Raw genomic sequence first — 23298 nt, 5'->3', positions numbered from 1 at the left:
TGCACACCGCCCGTTGAATTCCAATTAGATGCAAAATGAAGTGTCTCGTTTTCCCGCACCACCTTTAAATTATGCAAATAAGAAAAAAAAACTTTTGTGTAACTTACTTCATTAATATTGTTTTGGGCGAGAGCACGTATTTTCCTCCGTTCACGCAATGCACGCCGTTTAGCAACACCTGGGCATATTCGACACAAAAATACTTTAGCATAAATCCATTTAAACGACTTAGCCAGAATGTCACCTATATCAATTAAGAAACAGTACAGTTTAGGGATTATCCGTGCAAAGGGCGAGGTGAAAGGTCATTTGACTCGGTGTAATGTTGTTTAATGCTTTCGTGGATAATGTGAAAAAAATGTGGATATCGAAAGACATGACAACGAATGGTAAATATTTCCTTTAACTTACCGATATTTGACAAATATAACAGGAACAACGGCATTCCTATCATCGCATAAACAATTGTTGCCACTTTACCAATTTCTGTACGAGTACAAATATTTCCATATCCTGAAAGAAGAATATAAAAACCAACTCAATTTCAACGGTAAACATTAAACACTCAAACATTCCGCAAAGAAATTGAGCTTTTTAGGTAATTGCATTGAAATTGGGAATGGAACATTTACAAATTAGGTACATTCAATCTAAAAGGTGGTTAAATATGCAAACGCAATTTGTTTGGTAGAAGAAACAAACCAAATATTCAATCTATTCCATCCCATGGAAGTTGACATTAAAATGTATTTCAATCGGAACCTGAAATGCTTACTGTAGGGTCATTCAAAATTACCGTAACCGAAGAGGGACAGACACAATGTTAGACTTTCAAAGAATGTTTTCCTTTGTCAACTGAAAATTTTCCAATATTCATGTAATCCCCAACTTTTTATATTATAGACTAATTACGAATGTCGAAAACACAAAAATTATAAATTTTTATGCATTTCTCACAATAATAGCTAAAATAATGATCGTGTTTCATACTTTGTCGAACAAATTGATAATTTTTTAGTATTTCCGGTCTATAAGTTCCATTCCCGCCCGAAAAAATGTGGAATCCGCATAGAGTATTCACGGTGCGGTTGAACAACTTTTTTTCGAAAAGTTCGTAAACGTGGGGTTTTCTTGTTAAAAATGATTGGGGTGATCCTAACGATTATTTTTCTCCTAAATTTCAAATGTTTTGCCCGGGCCTTCTCGAGAAAAGTTGATTTATCTTAAAAAAATGAGTCAAAAATGGTCCTTTGTGAAATGTTTTCTACTAGGAAAGCTCGTTAATGTATATTTTTGGTTTTATAAGCACAATTTTAAGAAGTAGAGACTCAAACCTTTACAACGGTACCTTAAGTTTGCAACATAGATTCACTTCATTCATTGCGTATTCACCAGTAATGAATGATCTAAAATTTTGATTTTTTTACTAACTTGGTTATAGATTGTGTAATTAAGAAATCATTTTCCTAATGGGACGTGTTCTTTAATCGCCTAAAATGCTTTAGAAGTGTAATTAATGTTAATAATTTACAAAATTTTGAGAGACTGCCAAAAGATACACTTGCACGTAAACAAACATTGTAGCCGCATGCGATGTGAAGATTGTAACAAGATGTACTGATATGCCTAAAATATTTTCGCGGTCAAATTCAAAACTACTTTTGGCGGAAGTACTTTGTTGCGTGTTTCCGGTGACATGAAATAGTTTTTCAGCAATGGTCTTAGGTCACCTTTCAAATGACATCATTAGTTAAAATGGTTCGACATAGTCTGTTATTTGCCTCGACTCTTGTACAGTCGCGCGACTTGAAATGTTCCTGTGACTAGCGGTTAATTTCTAATTTCTATGATGATTGAAATATCTGCTGGGTTTAAGTGTTACCACAGTCACAATCTAAATGTCATACTCTCACTGTCAAGAAAAACTTAAATTTGCCTTCACAACAGAACAGTTCAGACAATGTGCTTAGCTAGTGGGCTGATCTCTAACGAATTTTTTTAATTTTTTTCTCTTATTTAATTAGAGTTAGGTTAATTGCCTAACGAGATATTAAATACACGGTAATTAACTTAACTACACAGACTTTTCTGTTACCCGGATATTTATTGACAACAAAAATTCAATTCAAGACGTAAACAATGGCAGATGTGTAGAATCCGACGGGGCGATGCATTAATTTTCCCTTTCGTCAGTTGGTCGACGCCGAATGGATCAACAACATTTTTTGCATTAATTTCCCCTTTGTTCGGTTGGTCAACGGCTAATGGACCAGGTTTCGCTTTTCTCCATTTGGTTGCGGACCAAAATCGTGTGGACATTAATTGGTTGATCTGAGAAATTGTAATCACACACTGAAAATAAATTTCCGTAGAATTTTAGCAAATTTATGTGTATGCGGACAATTCGATCATTTCGTCACGTCAGTCAAATAGATTGACACAAATTATTCCCTCCAGCAAGTAAAATCTAATCAACAATTCGTGGAAGTTTAATGTATTCTTTATAGACGTGTTTTGGGTTGGAATTCTCGAAAAAAATAGTAATAGTTTCTGAGGATAGCTTCGATACATGAAAGCTTAGATTTATTTACGGTTTGGCTCTTGCATTCTTAAGTGCGTTTTTTATAATGTTGTTTACATCACATTGGGTATTCTCTTTTGAACACACCGCAGAGTAAATGCAAGCAAGTATGTTTTTCAAATTCTGAAAACTGTTGATAGCAGTCGCTTCCCATACGAATTGTTTCTGCAGGTTTTTGGTTGCAATTTCGTTGAGGATATTATTGACTATCTTACTGTTGGTCGCACCTCCAATTTGTTTAAAATGTTGTTTCTTTAAACGAATTTGAAAGTAAGTCAGATGGTATTACCGAAGTTAATTAAGTTTCCCAAAAAATAGAAAATGATTTCAGTCGCTCGAAAGACGATCGTTCGCTACACTTTTTTTCGGATCTAGCAAGTCGTTTACTGTGTGTAAATGAATACACAAATTACCAGCTGAAGCAAAATCATAAAAGTGTAATGATACAGATACGTTGACACATGGTTGCAGATATGACCAGCATTTGCAATAGAAAAACGAATCCATATTATACCGTAACCCTGGATAATACCAACTATTATGTGCTGACAACTTGCAGTTAACACAAAATGGTGGCTGATATCAGAATAATCTATTTTCCAAAGAAAGTGAAATATGAGCGGAAGTAATTAAATATGTGAAAAATGTTGGTCATTTATGATATCTGCAATCAAAATGTTACTATTCGCAGCCAAATTATCATCATCAATTTTTTGGGTGGCATAATCGAACCTACCATTTTCAACGAAATTTTCAGATCCTTTAAATTGTTGTCGAACATTGTTATTTCATATGGTTCATCATATGGCAGCTCATGAACGATTTCATCAAAGCTAGAGGGTCTATATAGAACATCATCTTCGCCTTGAACCACATCAAAAGCTGATTGTAATGTCGACCCATTATTAGCTCCAAGTGTTTCGAAAAATTCAGAAGCTTCCTTTACGACCTGGCTTTCACTGTCCACATAAACGAATGATGTTGAAGTCGACTCATTTTTAGTATCAATTGTTATGTCAGTGGAAGCATCTTTCATTTCCATTCTGGAAGTTCACGTCGATTGCAAGTATCATAATATCACGAAAGTTTAAAGAAACTGAATTACTTATTAGGGAAAACAGCTGCATTTAGTAACCCTTTCAATTCCTGATTTTCCTCATCGAGCAGCTGAACTTTCAGTAAGCATTCCGCTAAAAGAATTTCCCTGTGACGGCAAAAGAGTTGTAACTCTATGTAAACAATGGATCGATTTTCTTACTTTTTATCATGATCAGCTTGCAGAACGTTTAAATCATGTTTTAGTTTTTCGTTTTCTCTTTGTAGCAGTGGAAGAGAATAGCACTTCTTCTGGGCATTTCGCGGTGGCCTGTCGGAAGAATTGTCTCGCGTGTTTTCCATGATTCTGATTTTTTCACGTTTAAAATTTTTTATGTGTCGCTTTATTGATCGCGGCTTACTAGGATACTTTAAATTATACAATCTGAACAAACTCGTTTTTGTGTATTATCTGGAAAATATCCTTATATTACTTGGAATGAATTACATATTATTTATTGATACGTATTTATACGGATATTATCCAGATAATATACGGATATTATCCAGATCATATACGGATATTATTAATATACGGATAATATCCATCCGAATAATATCCGTATATTATCCATATAATATCTGTATATTATCCAGATAATATCTGTATATTATCCAGATAATATCTGTATATTATCCAGATAATATCCGTATATTATCCAGATAATATCAGTATCGGATGGATATTATCCGTATATTATCAATATATTATCTGGATAATATACGGATATTATCTGGATAATATAAGGATATTATCTGGATAATATACAGATATTATATGGATAATATACGGATATTATATGGATAATATACGGATATTATTCGGATAATATACAGATATTATTCGGATAATATACGGATATTATTCGGATAATATACGGATATTATTCGGATAATATACGGATATTATCTGGATAATATACGGATATTATCTGGATAATATACAGATATTATATGGATAATATACGGATATTATATGGATAATATACAGATATTATATGGATAATATACGGATATTATCTGGATAATATACAGATATTATATGGATAATATACAGATATTATTCGGATAATATACGGATATTATTCGGATAATATACGGATATTATCTGGATAATATACGGATATTATCTGGATAATATACAGATATTATATGGATAATATACGGATATTATATGGATAATATACAGATATTATATGGATAATATACGGATATTATATGGATAATATACAGATATTATCTGGATAATATACGGATATACAGATATTATATGGATAATATACGGATAATATCCATCAGATACTGATATTATCTGGATAATATACGGATATTTTATGGATAATATACAGATATTATATGGATAATATACGGATATTATCTGGATAATATACAGATATTATATGGATAATATACGGATATTATATGGATAATATACAGATATTATCTGGATAATATACGGATATACAGATATTATATGGATAATATACATATATTATCTTGATAATATACGGATAATATCCATCAGATACTGATATTATCTGGATAATATACGGATATTATATGGATAATATACGGATATTATCTGGATAATATACGGATATTATCTGGATAATATACGGATATTATCTGGATAATATACAGATATTATATGGATAATATACGGATATTATATGGATAATATACGGATAATATCCATCCGAATAATATACGTATATTATCCATATAATATCTGTATATTATCCAGATAATATCCGTATATTATCCAGATAATATCCGTATATTATCCATATAATATCCGTATATTATCCAGATAATATCCGTATATTATCCAGATAATATCCGTATATTATCCAGATAATATCCGTATATTATCCAGATAATATTCGTATATTATATGGATAATATCCAGATAATATATCCATCCGATACTGATATTATCTGGATAATATACAGATATTATCTGGATAATATACAGATATTATCTGGATAATATACAGATATTATATGGCTAATATACGGATATTATTCGGATGGATATTATCCGTATATTAATAATATCCGTATATGATCTGGATATTGTGCAAGTGTAAAGTTAAATATATACGAAAAATAAATCTAAGTCGACTTATAATCGACTTGAGTTGACATTTTAAGTAAATATAAAATGGAAAAATCTGTCTATATCAAGGAGCGATTAGCTTTCGCCAAGCAAAACCTCAATTTGAAGTGGGCTCGAGTTATATTTTGTGGTGAAACTAAAATAAATGGCATTGGAGTAATGGGATTAATGACTGAGTACGGTCTTGGCAAGTTGGTTCTAACCGATTACATCAAAACCAGCGCCCAATACGTTAATGAAATCAGAAAAATGGTTGCTCGGGTTGTCCATGAAAGAGATGACTTTATATTTGCGAAAGTAAGGAACAAGAGTTAACCGCTGAAAAATTATGGTTTTTCACTTTCTATTTCACATCTTCTAATTTCTCGAATATCAGGAAAAATCAGGATTTCAACAATCCGAAGAATTTCTCGAATGGCTGCACAATGAAACCATCTTCGTGGCATTAAATTTACCACTTAAAAGCCATAAGATAAACCCATTGAACCATGTCTGGGAGAAGCTTCGAAGACGTTTTGAAGGTCTGTCTCTCAGCAGATTGGCCATGGAAGGAGAAATCGTAAATTACTGGTATATACTTCAAGAAGAAGATTTCGTTCAAGATTTATACGGCGGTATGAAAAGCATAATGTGCGAAGTGATCCTGCAAAATGGTTCACTTGATGTGGACCACAAACCGAATTAAAGAGAAATTAATGCATTCTTTGTGTGTTCAACGTTTAATTGAAAATAAACGATTTGTTTACATCAACATCAAAGAACTATTGTAAATAAGACCTCTCTATATTTTTTTTAAAATTCATCACTAAATACAGAGAGGCTGCGAAAAGTGAATTGGTTAAAATGTATCATAATGTCATTGAGTGAAAATTTTGTATGTTTTCCAATTGACGAAGTTGCATAAATAGTAGTAGGCATTAGAGAAAGTGAAAATTTATTTTCAACCTAAAGCTGATTGGATTCTCTGTCGTATTTCAAACTCTCAAACTTCCATTATGGAAAGATTAAGTCGACAAAAACATTGCCATTTGGAGTTACGAGCAGGGATAGTTGCGCAACATTTGGGTGGTTTATCTAATGGGGCGATTGCTCGTTCATTAGACGTATCTGTAATACTCTAATAAAAATTAAGAAAGCCGCGTAACGTAACATATTTTAGACTAGAACTGTTTCAAAATGGATCAATCGCTATGCTGCAGAACATCACATGAATCGGCGAGCACAGCCAGGGCAAGTGCGCAAATTGAATGCTATCAACAGGAACATCGTTACTCAGAGAATCATTAATAACCCATTCACTAATGCTGCAGTAGTCGGTCGTGAATTTGGTGTTCATCGTGATACTATACGAAAAGTGTGGAATGATGTCGACCTCAATCACCAAATTGCAGCGAGAAAACCTGCATTGACCCCGCAACATCAACAAGACAGACTACTTTATGCTCACGCGAATCAACACAGGAACTGGAGTAATGTCATATTTTCCGACGAAAAAACCTTTCAATCCGATCGCCATCAAAAAACACATCTCTATCGCCCCCGTAATACCCGATATGATATTCAATACATTCAGCCGACACGACGCAGTGGACGGATCAGTGCTGGTATTTGGGGATGGATCAGCCGCGAAGGACCCGGAGAGATGACTTTCGTCTCCGGTCGTTTGAATAGCGTCGCTTATTGTGAGATACTAGAGGAGATTCTCATTCCATCAGTTGAAATTAGCTACGGATCTATGCAGAATGTAATTTTCATGCAGGTAATGGCAATTACATCAACCGAGTTCCGCGAATGATGTTTCTTTACCTTAAAGTTTAAGTTAAGACTTTGAACCAATCTAACACATGTCTCACAGGATAACAATTCAATCCACACATCGAACTTTACCCAACAGTGGTTCAACAACCATCCCAACATCACACAGCTTGTGGCCCCATCGAACAGTCCGGATCTTAACCCGATCGAAAATTTTTGGGCGGAGACAACACGAGATTGGCAAAGTGTATTCCCTCGTAATAGGGCAACTTTAGATCCTATTGTTGTTCGAAACTGGGAAAGCTTTCGCGGTCAATCACAATATTTCGAAAATCTTTACGATAGCATGCCTTACCGGATGCAAGAAGTAATCCGAAAGAATGGCGGACCAACCTCATATTAAACAATAGAATCTGATTCACTTCATGCTTACAGCTCACAAACTGTAGAAAGGGGAAATTAATGCATTTTACGTTTTTCTAACATTTATTTAATGGCGAATAAAAGATGTGTTTACACATCAATTATCAATTTATGTCTCAAATTTATTAAGTGACAGGCTTATGAACCGGCATGGGGAAATGTATCGAATTATACACAAATTTAAAAAAAGGAAATGTAGCAAAACAGTCCTTACCATTCAAATTAAAGTTTGCCTTAAAATATTTTCACTTCTGTTTTGTTTTTGCATTTCTGAACTAAAAACTTGCATCGAGCCGCTAATTCAAAATATTATTTTGTTTTGATCTCTTTGACAGTCGATTATAAATGTCTCTTAAATGTGGTAACACTATGACCCAGCAGATATTTTAATCATATCAGTTATTAGAAAGTGACCGCAAGTCACAAGAACGTTTTAAGTAGCGCGACTGTACTGACTGTATTAAAGCCTCATATAGCCTAACATGACAGAGACGAGTCCTTTTGAAGGATTTAAATTGCAGGAAGCTTTTACTAGACGGTTAGTTAAAAAGCTTTCATTAAGTTTCATAATACTTCCAAAGACTTTTCGGAAAAACGTTTTCGATATTCTGCCTTACTTCAGTAACTCCGATGCCATTTTTTTTAAGTTTTTCACCGACTCAAAATTAAGAGAACTGGTAAAAGTTTTCACCACAAAACGTCCAAACTGGATATAGTCTGGTTTCTTATGTTGAAAAAAGGTCGCTGCTCGATTTACATCTGTTTTGATTTTTGATGACGGGGCGAAACTTTCCGAATTAATTTTTTTTCCTCGGATGTTTTGAACCAACAGTAAAAACTGGTTTTAGTGTAAAACTTAAAAGTGGAATATCTCTGTTAAAACTGAATGTTTTTGATGGTTGGACTTGATTTGAAAAAGGATCAATATCTTTTTCAAAATCAAAACAGTTCTAAATCGAGCAGGATCCAGGATGACATAAGAACCCTGACTTATCTATTTTATCTCCTGTAATGTCATAATATTCACAATTTGAGTGTCACTTTTAGAATCAAAATAGGCTAGATTTAAACACGTCATTCACAGAACGTACGTTTATTAACTGAAAATTTCGATACATGGTCATTTGCGCACGGCTAACTTCGATAATTTCACATTTATTCACGGAAAAATTCGATAATTTCTCATTTATTCACTGAAAATTGACAAATTCTTGACAGTATACTAGATGTGTGCGTTTTATTTGTGGGAAATATGAATGAGTGACGGCGTCATGGCGTGTTTATGTTTCAGTTTAATTTTTGAAATTTGTTTTTTATGGTGATTATGACATTACAGGAGATAAAACCTTGTTCCACGATCTCACATCTAGTGCGCAAAACAATCCCATTTACTACCTTATTATGAAAATAGCTATATTCAAATGGCTTGACGGAATACAAAATCTATAAACAAACGGACAATACAAGCACAGTGTTGTATCGCCCATAAAAAGTAAATCCAATTTCATTTATGATCAGTTAGCACGATCATTTACCCGGACTAATATTTATTGAAGTTGAAAAGAATTCACGCCGTAAGTGCGGTCGAAATTCAAAATGGAAAGTGCGGAGGTCTCTCTAACGTAGCGTCATTTTCATACAATGAAGCGTTGAAATGTATTTTTCGGTTCACTTTTTCATCGAATCGTTCACTTAAAATTCAAATTTTAGGCACACTTACGGCGTGAATAGAAACTTTTTTGACACTTACGAAACAGAGCTTAAAAAAACATTCTCTCAACGTTATCTGTCATCATAGTGTAGCTATAACCTTGAATTCGCAGTCGGTCGTCCGTTTTCCAGCCGTTTACTTGACAGTTGGAATTAAAACAATGCAAAAGTTATCAAAACAATAGAAACGTCACGTAAATGGAGGTAAAACGGACGACTGTAAATTCAACTTAACCCTATAATTCAACATGAAACTTCAATCGGGCGGTGTATGAAAAAAAAAATTCAAAAAGCTCTGTCAATCTGTCATGTAAAATCCAGGGCTGTACCGTACAACCGTCATAAGGGAAAAAAATCCTAATGGAAAAGAGAAATAGTATTTTGTATGCTTTTTTCATAAGTCTCTTTTTGCCGAAGGATTTTCCGATTGAAGGAGCTGCCACTGCTTTTATTTTGTACAGTCAAGCTCTCGGTCAAGCTTAACAAAACATAAAGAACATTTTCATAGCTGAATCAGCTAAGCTGATGTCGTCGTACGGAAATCATATTTACCAGGAACGTGGTAATTCCCTTAAACGGATAGTATATTTAAATCCTGCACCAACTTATAATTGTAATAAAGTATGGAGTACAATTACATTGCGAACGAGTTTGAAATAAGTTAATAGGAGTAATCCAAATGATTTAAATAACTTTGTCAACGTCCAGGGATTAACATAAATGGCTTTTAAATCCATTCAACAGCATAAACGCAAACTCATTTAAAATACATTAACGTAATCTACAGTCTAACATTTAAAAAAAAAATTATTTCACTAAAAAGGCTTCATAATTCTTTTTTACTTTGTTGTTTGTTTATAATGCAGAGGGAAAAAGTTTTTTTTTTCAATTCCTAGCGTAGAATTACAAAGAGGTTGGTACTGCATTAATTCCGATAAAATTTGTGGATTATGTTATTTACTGCTGACAAAGTTTATATGGTTTCCTTTGTTTTCTTTTTAACGGGAAAAAAATTGCCTATTCATATGTACGGTGTGATTAACCTTATTGTCTCCGCTCAAAAGGCCATGAGAAAATGATGTTTTGTTGACGCTTCGTTTGATGACAGTGAGGTGACAAAATGTCTATATTTTATCCTTTCTTTTTTTGACAGTGGGGAAAATAGACATTTTCTCCATCAAACGGTCACTTCTGTCTTGAAAAATGAACAACGTCTAATCACCTCGAAGGAAAATAGGAAATTCCATCTGATGCTTCAGTCGCTCTGGCAGCAAAGCTTAGTTCTTATTGGAATTTCCTATTTTCTTACCTCAATAATAAGAAAACAAACAAAACAGTTACCTATTGTCGTTATGACGGTAAGTGAGTATAAAAACGCCCTTTCGAGACCCCATTGAACTCGTTCGTCGTTGCCCGGCCAACCACCACGTACTGCATCGACAATTTGTTTTTGATAATTGACCAATGTTTTATTGAATCTGTGGATGGTACAGCGTTTACAAGCGGCTCCGCATTCGACGAAGAATATGTCTTACTTACTCGTAGTCGAAAGTGGATCTGTCCTTGCCGTTTAACTGAACACTCGATAAGTTCCACAGTTGATATGCGAATGTATTTCGATTTCTACTCATATCGGCCCATTTATCGTTTGCTGTTTCTTCCTCTATGAGTTTGAACATTGAAGCGCCTGAAAATGGAATTGAGGATGAGATGAGGTATTGTAAATTTTTTGCCGATGTTTTGAATGTGCTTCTAACTGATCTGAACATAAAAATGAACTTGTTTGGGAGCGTCACTTGTCTTATTAACCAGCGCAAAGTAAGTATCCGAAATTAAACCGGAATTGACCGAATGACAAAACCTGAAGTCGAAAATTAACCGAAGATATTTAGAACTCAATGAAAATCAACTGAACTAAGGCAGCTCTCTAGCAATATCACACCAATTGTTTACGAAATTAGGAGGCCAAAAATCGTGTCCACTTGTAAATTTCATTATTTTAGGATTGTAATGAAATTTACAAGCGGACACGATTTTTGGCCTCCTAATTTTGCAAACAAATGTTAGAACAATTTTAGCCAGCTGACGATAAAAGCGTTTGAAATAGTACGAAGCCAAACTAAAAATTAATACCGTCTGTGAATCCAAAGTTTGACGAGGCTTTATCGGTAAAATATGATTTAATTCTACCTTTCTAATCTTTCTAATGATCTAACTTCCTGATATGTGACATTCCATAGTTAGGTCAGGCACAATTTGTTTCGGTAAACTTTTTTAAAGTTTATATTATTTTAGCCAACGCACTTCAAGCAAAAGTGGTACTCTAAATAGGGTACTGAAACTTGACAGTGCTCCATACAAAATTTTACAATGTAAAAAGAGTGGGGATAAAATTTCATACAAAATAGTACTCTATTTGGCAGCTGTCATTAATAGCACTTTTGCTTGAAGTGCGTTGTTTTAGCGCATAATTTGAAAACGCCTTCGAAATACGCGAATTCAAATTTTGCGCCAAAATATCATTAACTAAGAATCACTTAATTTACTGTGAACATCGATGACTTAAAATTCTGATAATTCTGACACAATTTTTTGAAAGGTAAAGCAATTCAAAAGCAAATCGAAACTGAAAACGTGAAATCATTTTTATTTCGAAAGTGAACACAGAGACTTGTGTCACATGTCCCACGTAGACTGATTAATTAATTTGCAAATTTATTGTACCGCATAGTAGACAATAATATTTGTCAACAATATTATCTGTTTAACATCTCATGTCTGATATTGCAAACAGCATAATAAATTCTGTTCCAAACTAAGTCAAAATATCAGGTTTCGATATAAATGAAAATACGTAAATCAACGATATAGAGCATATAGCATGTGGGGACGAGTAAAAAATATTTGTGAATATCATTCACAGAACATTGAACCATGACCGAAATTTTTCTTTTGTGCTTTTCTATTTTCAATCGATGCAACGCTTCATTTTGATCAAACAATGGTGCTATAGCATCCTTCTAAAATGTACCATTTATTTTATATCGTTCCTTAAAGTCTAGTCCTTCAAAATAATAATCTTCGGATTTTCAACGTTTTCTATTTTGTATCGATATACTCAGAACTTAAATCAGAGCAAAACAATGATCTACTGTAGTGCAGCACTAATAGTGCTTAAAACTTTACTTCTCTTTTTTTACATCTGACAAAAAGGACAAATGCTTGCAGCAATGCGAAGGTTACCAATAATTTTTTGCTAAAATTTCTCTCTTCATAATTTAAGGTTAGCACGGTTAGTATGTGTTTATTACGTTGGTGAGAGCACTTATATTCAGAAGATATAATGGATATAATGTACCAATGCACGTGTGCCAATTTAAAAAAATAAAAAAATCAAAGTCAACCGCTGACCAGATTTGAAGAACGGATAATGAGAAAACAATTTCCTTACTCTATTGGATGTACTTACCGGCAAGCATATAAAGAACAACCAATATAATGATTCCAACGTTGCTGAACATAAATGCTGTGAATTGTCTACAGTGCTCCTTTGCTCGTTCTGCAAATGGTTTCTTTTGCCGTCGTCTCACCGATCTTTTTCGTTCCATTTATAGAGCAAAAGCACTGGCTCACCGGTTTTCAGATTGTTTTCTCTTTTAATTTTTAACTCAATTTTTAGTTTACTTGTTGATGTTTACATTGCTAACTTGAAGAAGCCATCTTTGGATTTATAAATTATGCGCCAGCAACTGTAGGAAGGAAGTCGAGACGTATAACTTCCACACGTATAGCAACAGTAGCATTTTATTTTCTTCATCTGGTTTTTCTCAGTTTCTTTCTAGGAACACCGCCACTTTCAGTTTTTGTTTCTTTTTTATTTTTTTGTTTATCCACAATTCACAAGGAGAATATATGTTAAATGTCTGACTTTACTTATCATAAAAATGGATTTTTATTTTTCATTTCTCCTTCGATAAAGTTTACATTTAGTTATTTCACAACACACACTTTGATGGTAGTGCCATGTCTGATGTGCTCGTCGAGGTAATCGTCCATATTTTACACCTGTTTACAGTATCTAAAAACAAAAATATTATTTTTAAAATGTTAATTTTGTCATGTTGATGATGGTCGGTCATAATTTAGAAAATTTTCATTTACAAACATGAAACAGGTGACCATTTCTATTTTACTGTGATAATTTATTGAAATGAAATCGAGACTCTGTCTCATAAATATTTATTATGAAGACAAATTCTTCCAGATTATAACCGAACGAAAGAGTAAACAGAAATAAATGTTTCATCGCAAAAAAAAAGGGTTTCAGACTAACACTTTTTACATACGGGCTAGCTTCTTTAGACAAAACGACCTGATAAATAAATATCACTTGTGATTTAAATGATTTGTGGACTGTCTGCCTTTCTATAAGTAAGGGGCAAGAGTTTTTGTTAGAATAGGTTTTGTCGATGTTTATAGTTTCAAAATGGCTCTGACTAAATGGGACGAATTATATACCACCTCCAGGCAGATGGAAAAGTTTACAGATATTCAGTGCGTCATTCACAAATTACGCCCTCGAAAAATTATGAATTTCAGACACCGTCCCCGCGTAGCAGTGCATGGAATAAGATGTCGAGAATGTACAGTTTCTTCACCTTTAGAAAACACAATTTTCGAATTATTATCAGAGTTTTAAAAGTCATTGATAGTCCCAATCAATTAAGTGATCCCCAGTATATGATATTTTGAACGTACGCCTTCGTAAGACACCAACTCCATCATTTACACAGGATGATCAATTTGTGAATGACCTCTAGGGTCTGAGTTACAAGTGTGCACCGGTTCTTGGCGTACAAAGGACAAAAAAATTGATCGGCGGCATAAGTTTTCCTATAAATTTAGTTATATTTAATGATCAGCGGTGCAAATTAACAACAATTTCTGTCGGGTGCGTGTCGGAGCACACCTCTAGTCGGAGTAATAAAATGTCAAAGAAGAAAGCGATGGGTTACGCACTGACAAAAAAGAGTCGAATATCTTCCTTGTTCTTGTTCCAGGTAACTTTGTCTCCACCGTGTCCCTTAACAAAAACAAAGTTTTTCTGAAGGTCACCCAAAAAATGACTGCTGATCCGAGTGCTAGGACCTGAAAGGAGCTCAAAACCGCTTTGCTTAGTCTTCGGCTAGATCCTTCCCCATAGTCGACTTGTGATAATAGTGACATTTCCCATACATTTTTAAGATTCTTCAGAAATTGATGAAACAGAACTGTTGCCTATCGGCGTTTTTTTTACTTTTTATCGATAAACGACGTTATTATGAGCAAAAAATTGTACTACGATATGTCTCTAAAATTTTTTTTTTTTTTACAAAGCCCATTCGATGTATGTACCAAATGTAGCTGTGGCAGCTATTTGAGGTTACATTGAGACAAAGTCACCTGCACCAGATAAGATTTTCAATCTTTTTTTGGCACTGTACAGCCTCCGGAAAATTGTATCACACACACACACACACACACACACACACACACGTCTAAAAGCAACTATCGAGGAAATGGCATAGAGAAAAAATGCCAAGGAAATAGGCAAATGGTGTCGCACGACTTTAAATGATTGGTGGTAGTCCTCTTGATCTATCTCGATAAACAAATGAATGGATGTTCTCTTCTGGAGAGGGATTACGGCTATCTAGTCTCTTTTTCAATTTTATCGTAGTTAACGGTCTAAATGTCAAACATTTTAATATCTTTGGTACAGAAACCAATTAAAGTGTTGGACATTCAAAAGGTTTTCTCTACCAAAGACATTATAATGTTTGACATTTGCATGGCTACAGTGAACGACATCTCAAATGTCTCACTGTCATTTTTTTCAGAGAATGTCATTGTGAATTTGCAATGACACAATAAAATTCTCAGAAAAATTTGACAGTGAGACATTTGAGATGTCGTTCACTGTATAACTACGATAGAATTGAAAAAGAGACCCGATAGAGATCGACAGTCGCAATCCCTCTCCTGCTAAGAAAAGATAAATTATGACAAGAAGTCTGGAGAGGGATTTCGGCGTCAGTTCTATTTTCTCAACCCGGTGTCAACAGAAAAATAATTAATTTTTTTACTCCACGGATTTTCGTCAAATACATTACCATCGCATAGCACATGACTTAGGACTCTTAAACAGTAATTAGTTTTTAAATAATTTTATATCGGCTTGGCGATAACAGTCTTAAAAAAGGATATGATGAAACGATAGCAAATGTTTTTTCAAACCATTATCTACAAGAAAATATAGGGTAGATTGAAAAACTGATTACTGTTCCAGAGTCCTGAGGTCATGTGCTGAACGATGGATCTTTATTTGACTGAAATGGCGAAGAGACGTACTCCGTAATCCCTCTCCAAATTTGCAATGAATCATTCTTTTCATTCTGCATAGTTCTTCCACTGGAAAATAAACGTAAATTCAATTGAAATATGAACTATCACCATTTGCAGAGAGTACAAAGTCATTTCTGCTATTGATCAATAACTTAACTCCCTTTCAGTTTATCTTCTGCTTTCAACATTCACACCATTACTTTTACGGTGTAATAAAATTTTATCCTGGACGCCGTTATTCTTAAATTTCATCACCATATGCATCTCATGTAAAGTTATATAGTTTTTTGTTTAACACAAAATGAACACAATGTTTCAGATTTTTCCGAGAATTTTTCATTTTATTAGATGTGTGTTTCATTTTCCTTCTTTTCTTTGTAGACCTATGCTATGGCTCTATACACATATCATACGGTTGGTCCTGTATCGTTTATAATGCTTTCAGGAATAAGAAAAAAAAAGCTTGAAAATAAATCAGAAGATACACAACGTATGGGCATGGGTTAGGTACCATACGGTTGAATTTCGAATAGTGAATTTATATACGAACAACAAAATAACCACCAAACAGAGAAAACTAGTGTGTAGAGCACCGAAAAAAAAACGAAAACAAAAGAAAATAGGAAAATTTCTTAACGACCTTTATCTGTGTCCTGGAAACTTTTATAAATCGCTATTTTATTACCGACATTCTTATGAGAATACATTATGTCCTCTGTGTGTTGATATGAATTGTTTCAGCTTTTGTGTGTAGCAAGTATATATATTGGCATCATTTACTATTCCAATGGAACGAAACGAACATGGTACACGAATGAGTTTTTGAACATATTGTCGGGCATATGTTTAGGATGGCTGACACAAGGCTACGGAAGACAAATGAATATAAGAAATGTTCGAGATGAGTTTTAATGTTCGTCAATGTTCGAAGTATTCAAAAGGTACTGGAGATAACGATTTTCTTTGTTGACTGAAATATCTTTTTTAGTGGATTACAGAATAGGTTTTCATGTAACACCTACACCTAAGCCACCTCAGCATCACGTAATAAGGTTAGTTTTTGTTGACATATTTCTGGGTTTTCAATTAATGCCTCTCGTTTCATCATCGTCTGTATACTCTTTCGCTTGGAACATTGATTCTTTTTGTGAATAAAAAACACTGGAAAAATGTAGGAAGAACACGAGGAAAAACTGTGTTTTCATTTGTAACGTTCACAAATGCTGGCATAATTTATGCGTTAAGTTTAATCACCTCGAAAAATTTTCACAATTCTCGTTAAACTCTTAGGTGTTCTTTTGAAGTATATATTACCCTCTCTTATTAGGACACGCCACCACCGCAGACCATTGTGCGGTTTTGGTTGTGAGAATGAGTAGAAGCAACAACTGTTCTTAAGAATTGGAAAATTTATGGTTCGCCGACGAAAGCGTCTTTCTCTCTTCTTCTTACGTAGAATTTGACACTTTAATTGCATAAAGTACTCACATGTCTAACTGAAACCTTCTACAAAGCCATTTGTTATGGACGACAATGACATAAATAAGTGATAAGGTATGCATGCTGCATCTAATGAACTAATCAACTTTGTATCGAACCAAGTGTTACTTGGCGATAAACACATGAAGTAATAGAATAAGCATGACCATATACAGATCCCGACTTCCTCTATAGCCGTTCAACCTATGAAGGACAATGAGAGGCTTTTTTTGAGTTTCTTCATACAAGGATGTTCGAGGATGTTTTTGAGCCAGTCTGACCCTGGCCAAGTGATACACTACACGTATTGACATTAGTTTAATCAAGCGTTAGGATTTATAGTACAGTCCATTCTATTCGTTTCGTCACAGTACAAGTAAAAGATACAATACAGTTTGTTAGGGGAGTAAGTGCATTGTGTAAGAAATTTTGGTTTTGTAGGGGACGCCCAAAAATTCCTCTTTTGCTATCGATCTTTTCTCCCCATTGGAGGTACAAAAAAAGTATTTTTGAAGAATTATTGATAGAGCTAGAAGTTACTTTCATATGAGCCATATGCGCCCTAGCTTTGTCTATTAGTCATCAAAAGTGAGTCTTCTATAAAATTCCAATAAGGGAGAAAAGTGGCAGCATCATGGGAATTTCTGGGCTTCCCAACCAAAACCTAATCATCTTACACCAAAGGAATGTTCAATCATCATATCACCTCTAAGATAAGTCCTTACTGCCCTAACTAAGTGATTTACTGTCGAAGCAACAAAATATTATATGTACGTGTATCAAATCGACAAATGTTGCCATTTATGAACTGCCTTTCATGGTGATAAATCTAAACAAATCCCCTAGAAAATGACCAAATTTTGTATTTGTAAGAGCGACACACAATTGTCATAAATTTCAATCATTTGATTTAGTGTACGCATAACATCCACATACAATTTACAATGTGTATATGGAAATACTAAATTAACTGCAAGCATAGAGTGACCATTTAATTACCGTATATCGATAATAGCGCCGTGACATCGATACAATATTCTCAGCTATTTTTGAATCCAATAACTACCTATTCAACTCATGCATTTGGTCCATTTTTGGGGGAAATTTGCCATCATGATTGATAGACGTGAAAAATTACGTTCGTCAGGATATACATTCAGTTCACCATACTGATTCTAGCCGTTTTCAAAGACAAGCAAATACATTACCATGATGATGTTCTCCCTTGACCTTTTTTTTATTATTTACTGGAGACGAGAAAAAAAAGCGATTGTGAAAGGCGAATTAAATGTTTGCTGTATAGTTTTCCGATAGACTAACCTAGAGGTGTGCACCGCCGATTTTACGCCGGCGCGCCGCCGATTTTTTGCTAAATTTTCGGCGCGCCGCCGCCGACAAAAATCGTTCAACGCCGCCGCCGCCGCCGACTTTATTTTCATCGCGCCGAATTTTTTTTAACTAAATAAGATACAAAAATCATGAAGAATCACGAAAAAACATTTGAAAGGCGAGCGAAGCTTAAAAAGTATATTGCATATCATTTCAAATTTTCCCCCATTTAGAAACTTTCGCAATGTTCGCACACGCCAAATTACCCACTAGATGGTACTGAAGTAACATGAATGAATCAGTGCCATCAGAGCATTGACCATTTTTAAGGTTGCATTGGCGCAAACATCATTCTAAACAAAAGAACGTTTCAATTTGAACAACTTTTGGTGGCCATTACGTGCGTCTCGGTTTTTTTTAACAAGAAATATTTACGGGCGATATCAAACGAAGTAAGTAAGAATATCTTTCGCAATATGCGGCTGCCAAGTGTTTGACGAACAAGTTGCATACAAAAAATTGTTTGGAATTGCCATATTCATCTGGTTTCTTGTAGCCGCAGTGACAATGGCAAAATCTAAGAGCAAATCTGTGGACGCAGACCTGATCGGTGTCAAAAATTCCGAACTCTTAATAAAGCTCACAAAGTCGTCATCAAAGTCCATTGCATGGTCATATTTCGGATATTTATGTTTCCGGGCTGATGAACGGGTCGTCGAAAGTCAACGGGACAAGTGGTTTTGTAATGTGTGTTTCTCCGAAGCTGATGAAACCAGGTTGCTTGTCGAGTGAGTTTCTTTCATTAATAAACTCGTAGTTGTGTACATCAACACCTCATTTCGTTCGACAGAAGCGGTGTAAAAGTATTTTCATCTTCGATCAGCACAACCACGTTGATCAATCATGTACAGAAAGACCACAAAATTTCTCTTCATTCGAAAACCGCTGAACAAACTAAACGAAGTATTCAGAGCTATTTTGCTACAGATAGGACTGCTACAACGTCATCGAGCAAGAAAGAGGCTAAATTTGTTTTGACGCGAGACTTGGTTCTATTTTGTTGCAGAGATCTTCTACCATTTAGTTTAGTAGATGGCCAGGGACTGCGTGACTTTTTCCAGGTAAGTTTTCGTTTTTTATTTACTGAATTTATTCTACCTCGAATCTCATTATCTTCCCAGAAGTATCATGTCGCTGAAACAGACGATTTGCCACATCGAACAACTATAGCCAGAGCACTGACTACTGTTTACGATGATTGTCGCGCTTGGCTGATTGATTACATAAAAGCTGAATCTCCGCCTACAGTAGCTGTGACTTTCGATGGGTGGTCCGACAAATACAGACGAAGGAGCTACATGACGTTGACCCTTCATTTTGTCGATAAACAATTCGCTTTGGTAAATCTAACGCTTTCAACGAACCATTTTGCCGATCGCCATAAAGGGGAAAATGTTCTGCCATACATTGAATCCCTTCTCGATTGCTACGGACTTACGCAGAAGAATATATACATGGTTACCGATGCAGGTATGAAGATGAAGGCTTCTGCTTTGAGCCGATAAAATTTTACATTTAATTTTTCATTCCAGCGAAAAACATGAAGAAAACTTGTAACTTGGGAAGTTACGAAAACATATCTTGCGTAGGACACGCACTTCATAACCTTGTATCGGTTGACGGCATTAAGAAAACGGAACCCATAAAAGTTTTGCTAAAGAAGATAAAAGACATTGTGAAAGCGCTGCGGTATAGAACGGATGAGTTTGAAAAATTAACTAAAGATCAGAGTGCGTTAGCTGCCGAAATATCTGAATGGAGCGAAATGTTTTTGATCTACGACGACGTTGACGACGTTGATAACGATCTTGAAAGCCTGGCCTCTTCAATTGAAGACAGCAGTGATCATCGTCACACTTTAAAGCTTGACGTTAAGACAAGATGGCACAGTGTCTTAATGATGGTGGAAAGTTTGGTTGGATACAACAAAAATGTCATCAATTTAATGCTGCACAAAACCGATAATTCTGAGCTCGTGCTATTGAACAGTGATATTTTGTTAGCGAAGGAGTTAGTTGATTTTCTGCGACACTTCCAGAGGATAACTGCTATTTTCTCAGGTAGTTCATATGCTACAATGAACTATTACGTCGTCTTCCGGAGTGAAATAAGTTCGTTGCTAGAAAGTGAAGTTAAGGATTCATATGAAATTAAACTACTGAAGGCGAACATGTTGTCAGGTTTTGACCACCGTTTTCCACTGTCGGACGTAGTCGTGCTGGCATCGCTGCTAGATCCACGGTTCCAGAACCTACTGGATGTTAAGAATTATTTACTAGCGAGCCAGACCACACCGGTTGAATTTTTAGTGAAAGGTTCTGCAGACATAGCCTCGGCTGGAGTTTCCAGCTCGCCTAACAATTCTTCCATAACAAAGAGTGAGTCGTATGTGGAAGAATTAGCTGAGAAGCATTCAACGTTATCGTCGGTCGCCAGAACTAATACGTCACAAACAGCAGTAGAACGTGAATGCTACTTGTTGTTAAGCATGCACAACAAAATCAAAATCACGAATGTGTTAACGTATTGGAAAGATCACGCAAGACTTATGCCAACATTAAGCAGTCTAGCAACACAAGTCTTCGCTATTCCGGCTACAAGCACTCCCAGCGAAAGAAACTTTTCAATTGCCGGAATCATTGTTAATCAAAAGCGCACACAGATTACGCCAGATAACTTAGATAAAGTGTTATTCATGCATAACAATTACGATTATCTAAAAGACTTTGTTCTTAAAATTCAAATGAAAGAGTAAATTGGATTCGAAACTTTCTTTTTTTTTTGATAAGATACGATGATGAAAACAGCTTACAATTTTTTTCTTCAATTCTTTTGTTATTTTTCGATTTATATTTTTTATTAAAAACTTTTTTGCATTGAACTGGACGATTTTTCGAATTTTTAAAAATTTGTCGGCGCACCGCGAAGTACGCCGCCGCCGACTCTAATTTTCTCTCAGCGCGCCGCCGCCGATTCCTGAACACTCGGCGCGCCGCCGCCGACAATTTTAAAATCGGTGCACACCTCTAGACTAACCAGTAATGTGATATTTTTATTGACATTGAAGGTGAAAAAAAAATGTTTTATTAGAGACAAGGTGAACGTTGAATGGATGTAGTGAAAAGAACGAAAACAAAAATAAAAAGAATTTCCTTTGTCGTTTCTCGTCGTATTGATTTCCCGACTTTTAAATCTCGTGCTAAGGAAAATGGAAGTATAGCTACGGAAAAAGAGTTCATTGTAATATTCCAAGAATTTTGTGACATGAATAACAATGTCGATTTGACAGATTTTTCAATTTTTGTCCCATCGTGTAAAGTAGCACAGTAGCACTTGCGAGGATTCTGGTTAGACTGCCCTCTACGCTATATAGTTTACGCAACGCACTTCAAGCAAAGACAGCTGTGAAATAGAGCACTATTTTTTATGAAAAAATTGTCCGCATTTTTTTACATTGCTAAAATTTGTTCGATGTACTGTACAATTTTAGTACTCTATTTAGAGTACAACTCATGCTTGAAGTGCGTTGGCTTAAGACATTTTTAAATTTTTATTTAAGAGCGCTCACCCCTTGGAAAATTTGTAGCCTACATTTAGGCGGAAAAATGTTTGTTTTTTGATGATTTCTCTGAACAAAAATCTTTTTTTGAAAAAGTGAAACCATTAAAGCAAGCAAAAATGTGTTACTTTTAAAGCAAAAATTGGTTTGTCGGTGATAAATTATCCCACTTGGAGGAACCTTTGCAAATGTGTAAATTTATGTGTTTTGCAAAGGTTTCTCCAAGTGGGTTAAATTATGACTCACAAGCCAATTTTTCTTTCAAAAGTAACACATTTTTGCATGCTTTAATGGTCTTACTTTTTCAAAAAAAGATTTTGGTTCAGAGAAATCATCAAAAAACAAATATTTTTCCGCCTAAATGTAGGCTACAAACTTGCCAAGGGGTGAGCGCTCTTAAGTTTACTAGCTGTACGCTTTTTATAATAAGAATCCTGTCACTATGAAGACAAAACCACAACGAGGGACATCTCGGAGTTTCACCCGCAATTACTTCAGCTGATTTTCAGCTGACTCAATCATACTAATTAAACTGGATATGCATGCTTATACGGTCCTACCCCTAACCCATGCGTTAAATCCGTATAAACACTCATAGCCAGTTTTGTTTGTATTTGAATCAGCCGAAAAGCTAGCTCTTGATGAAGTAGTAAAGGTGCTGTGTAAATGGGTTTCATGACAATAATTCAGGACGATGAGTATTGAGCAAGAGACACAACATTATTCTATGTACGTACACTACTGCCAGACTTTTATTTTAATTTTCTAGCATTTTCATCAACTTGTCTCGAAATTTATACATTA

General features: G+C 34.9%; 2 protein-coding genes and 1 long non-coding RNA gene across 5 annotated transcripts in view; 2 read left to right on the top strand and 1 right to left on the bottom strand.

The window, feature by feature from the left end:
• LOC119069922 (TWiK family of potassium channels protein 18) overlaps positions 1-23298 on the bottom strand; it is a 43904-nt gene that overhangs the window by 4984 nt on the left and 15622 nt on the right. For all 3 annotated transcript variants that reach the window (XR_005086432.1, XR_005086433.1, XM_037174146.1), the window contains exons 2-6: positions 13153-13761; positions 11223-11370; positions 11025-11161; positions 412-513; positions 108-244 (exon numbers count right to left, since the gene is read on the bottom strand). Coding sequence is in view for 1 of the 3 variants with exons in the window: in XM_037174146.1 (XP_037030041.1) it covers positions 108-244; positions 412-513; positions 11025-11161; positions 11223-11370; positions 13153-13291 (663 nt within the window). In the remaining 2 variants the exon portion in view is untranslated. The remainder of the gene's footprint in view (positions 1-107; positions 245-411; positions 514-11024; positions 11162-11222; positions 11371-13152; positions 13762-23298) is intronic.
• On the top strand, positions 19249-19990 carry LOC119070044. The gene is made up of 3 exons (XR_005086453.1): positions 19249-19327; positions 19432-19663; positions 19726-19990. It is a non-coding gene; the product is annotated as an uncharacterized LOC119070044 (long non-coding RNA).
• LOC119081457 lies at positions 20074-21046 on the top strand. The gene is made up of 3 exons (XM_037190458.1): positions 20074-20405; positions 20468-20995; positions 21039-21046. Exons 1-3 carry the CDS (start codon positions 20234-20236, stop codon positions 21044-21046), a joined length of 708 nt encoding a protein of 235 aa, XP_037046353.1. The 5' UTR covers positions 20074-20233.

The sequence above is a fragment of the Bradysia coprophila genome, chromosome II, assembly GCF_014529535.1.
Source record: "Bradysia coprophila strain Holo2 chromosome II, BU_Bcop_v1, whole genome shotgun sequence".
Lineage (NCBI taxonomy): Eukaryota > Metazoa > Arthropoda > Insecta > Diptera > Sciaridae > Bradysia > Bradysia coprophila.
Note: the sequence above shows the minus strand (reverse complement) of the source record. Positions and strands in the feature narration are given on the sequence as shown.

Coding starts and splice junctions, on each gene's coding strand:
- LOC119081457 (XM_037190458.1), top strand. CDS start 20,234: ATGACGTTGACCCTTCATTTTGTCGATAAACAATTCGCTTTGGTAAAT. Junction 20,406..20,467: donor ATACATGGTTACCGATGCAG/GTATGAAGATGA, acceptor TTTTCATTCCAG/CGAAAAACATGAAGAAAACT.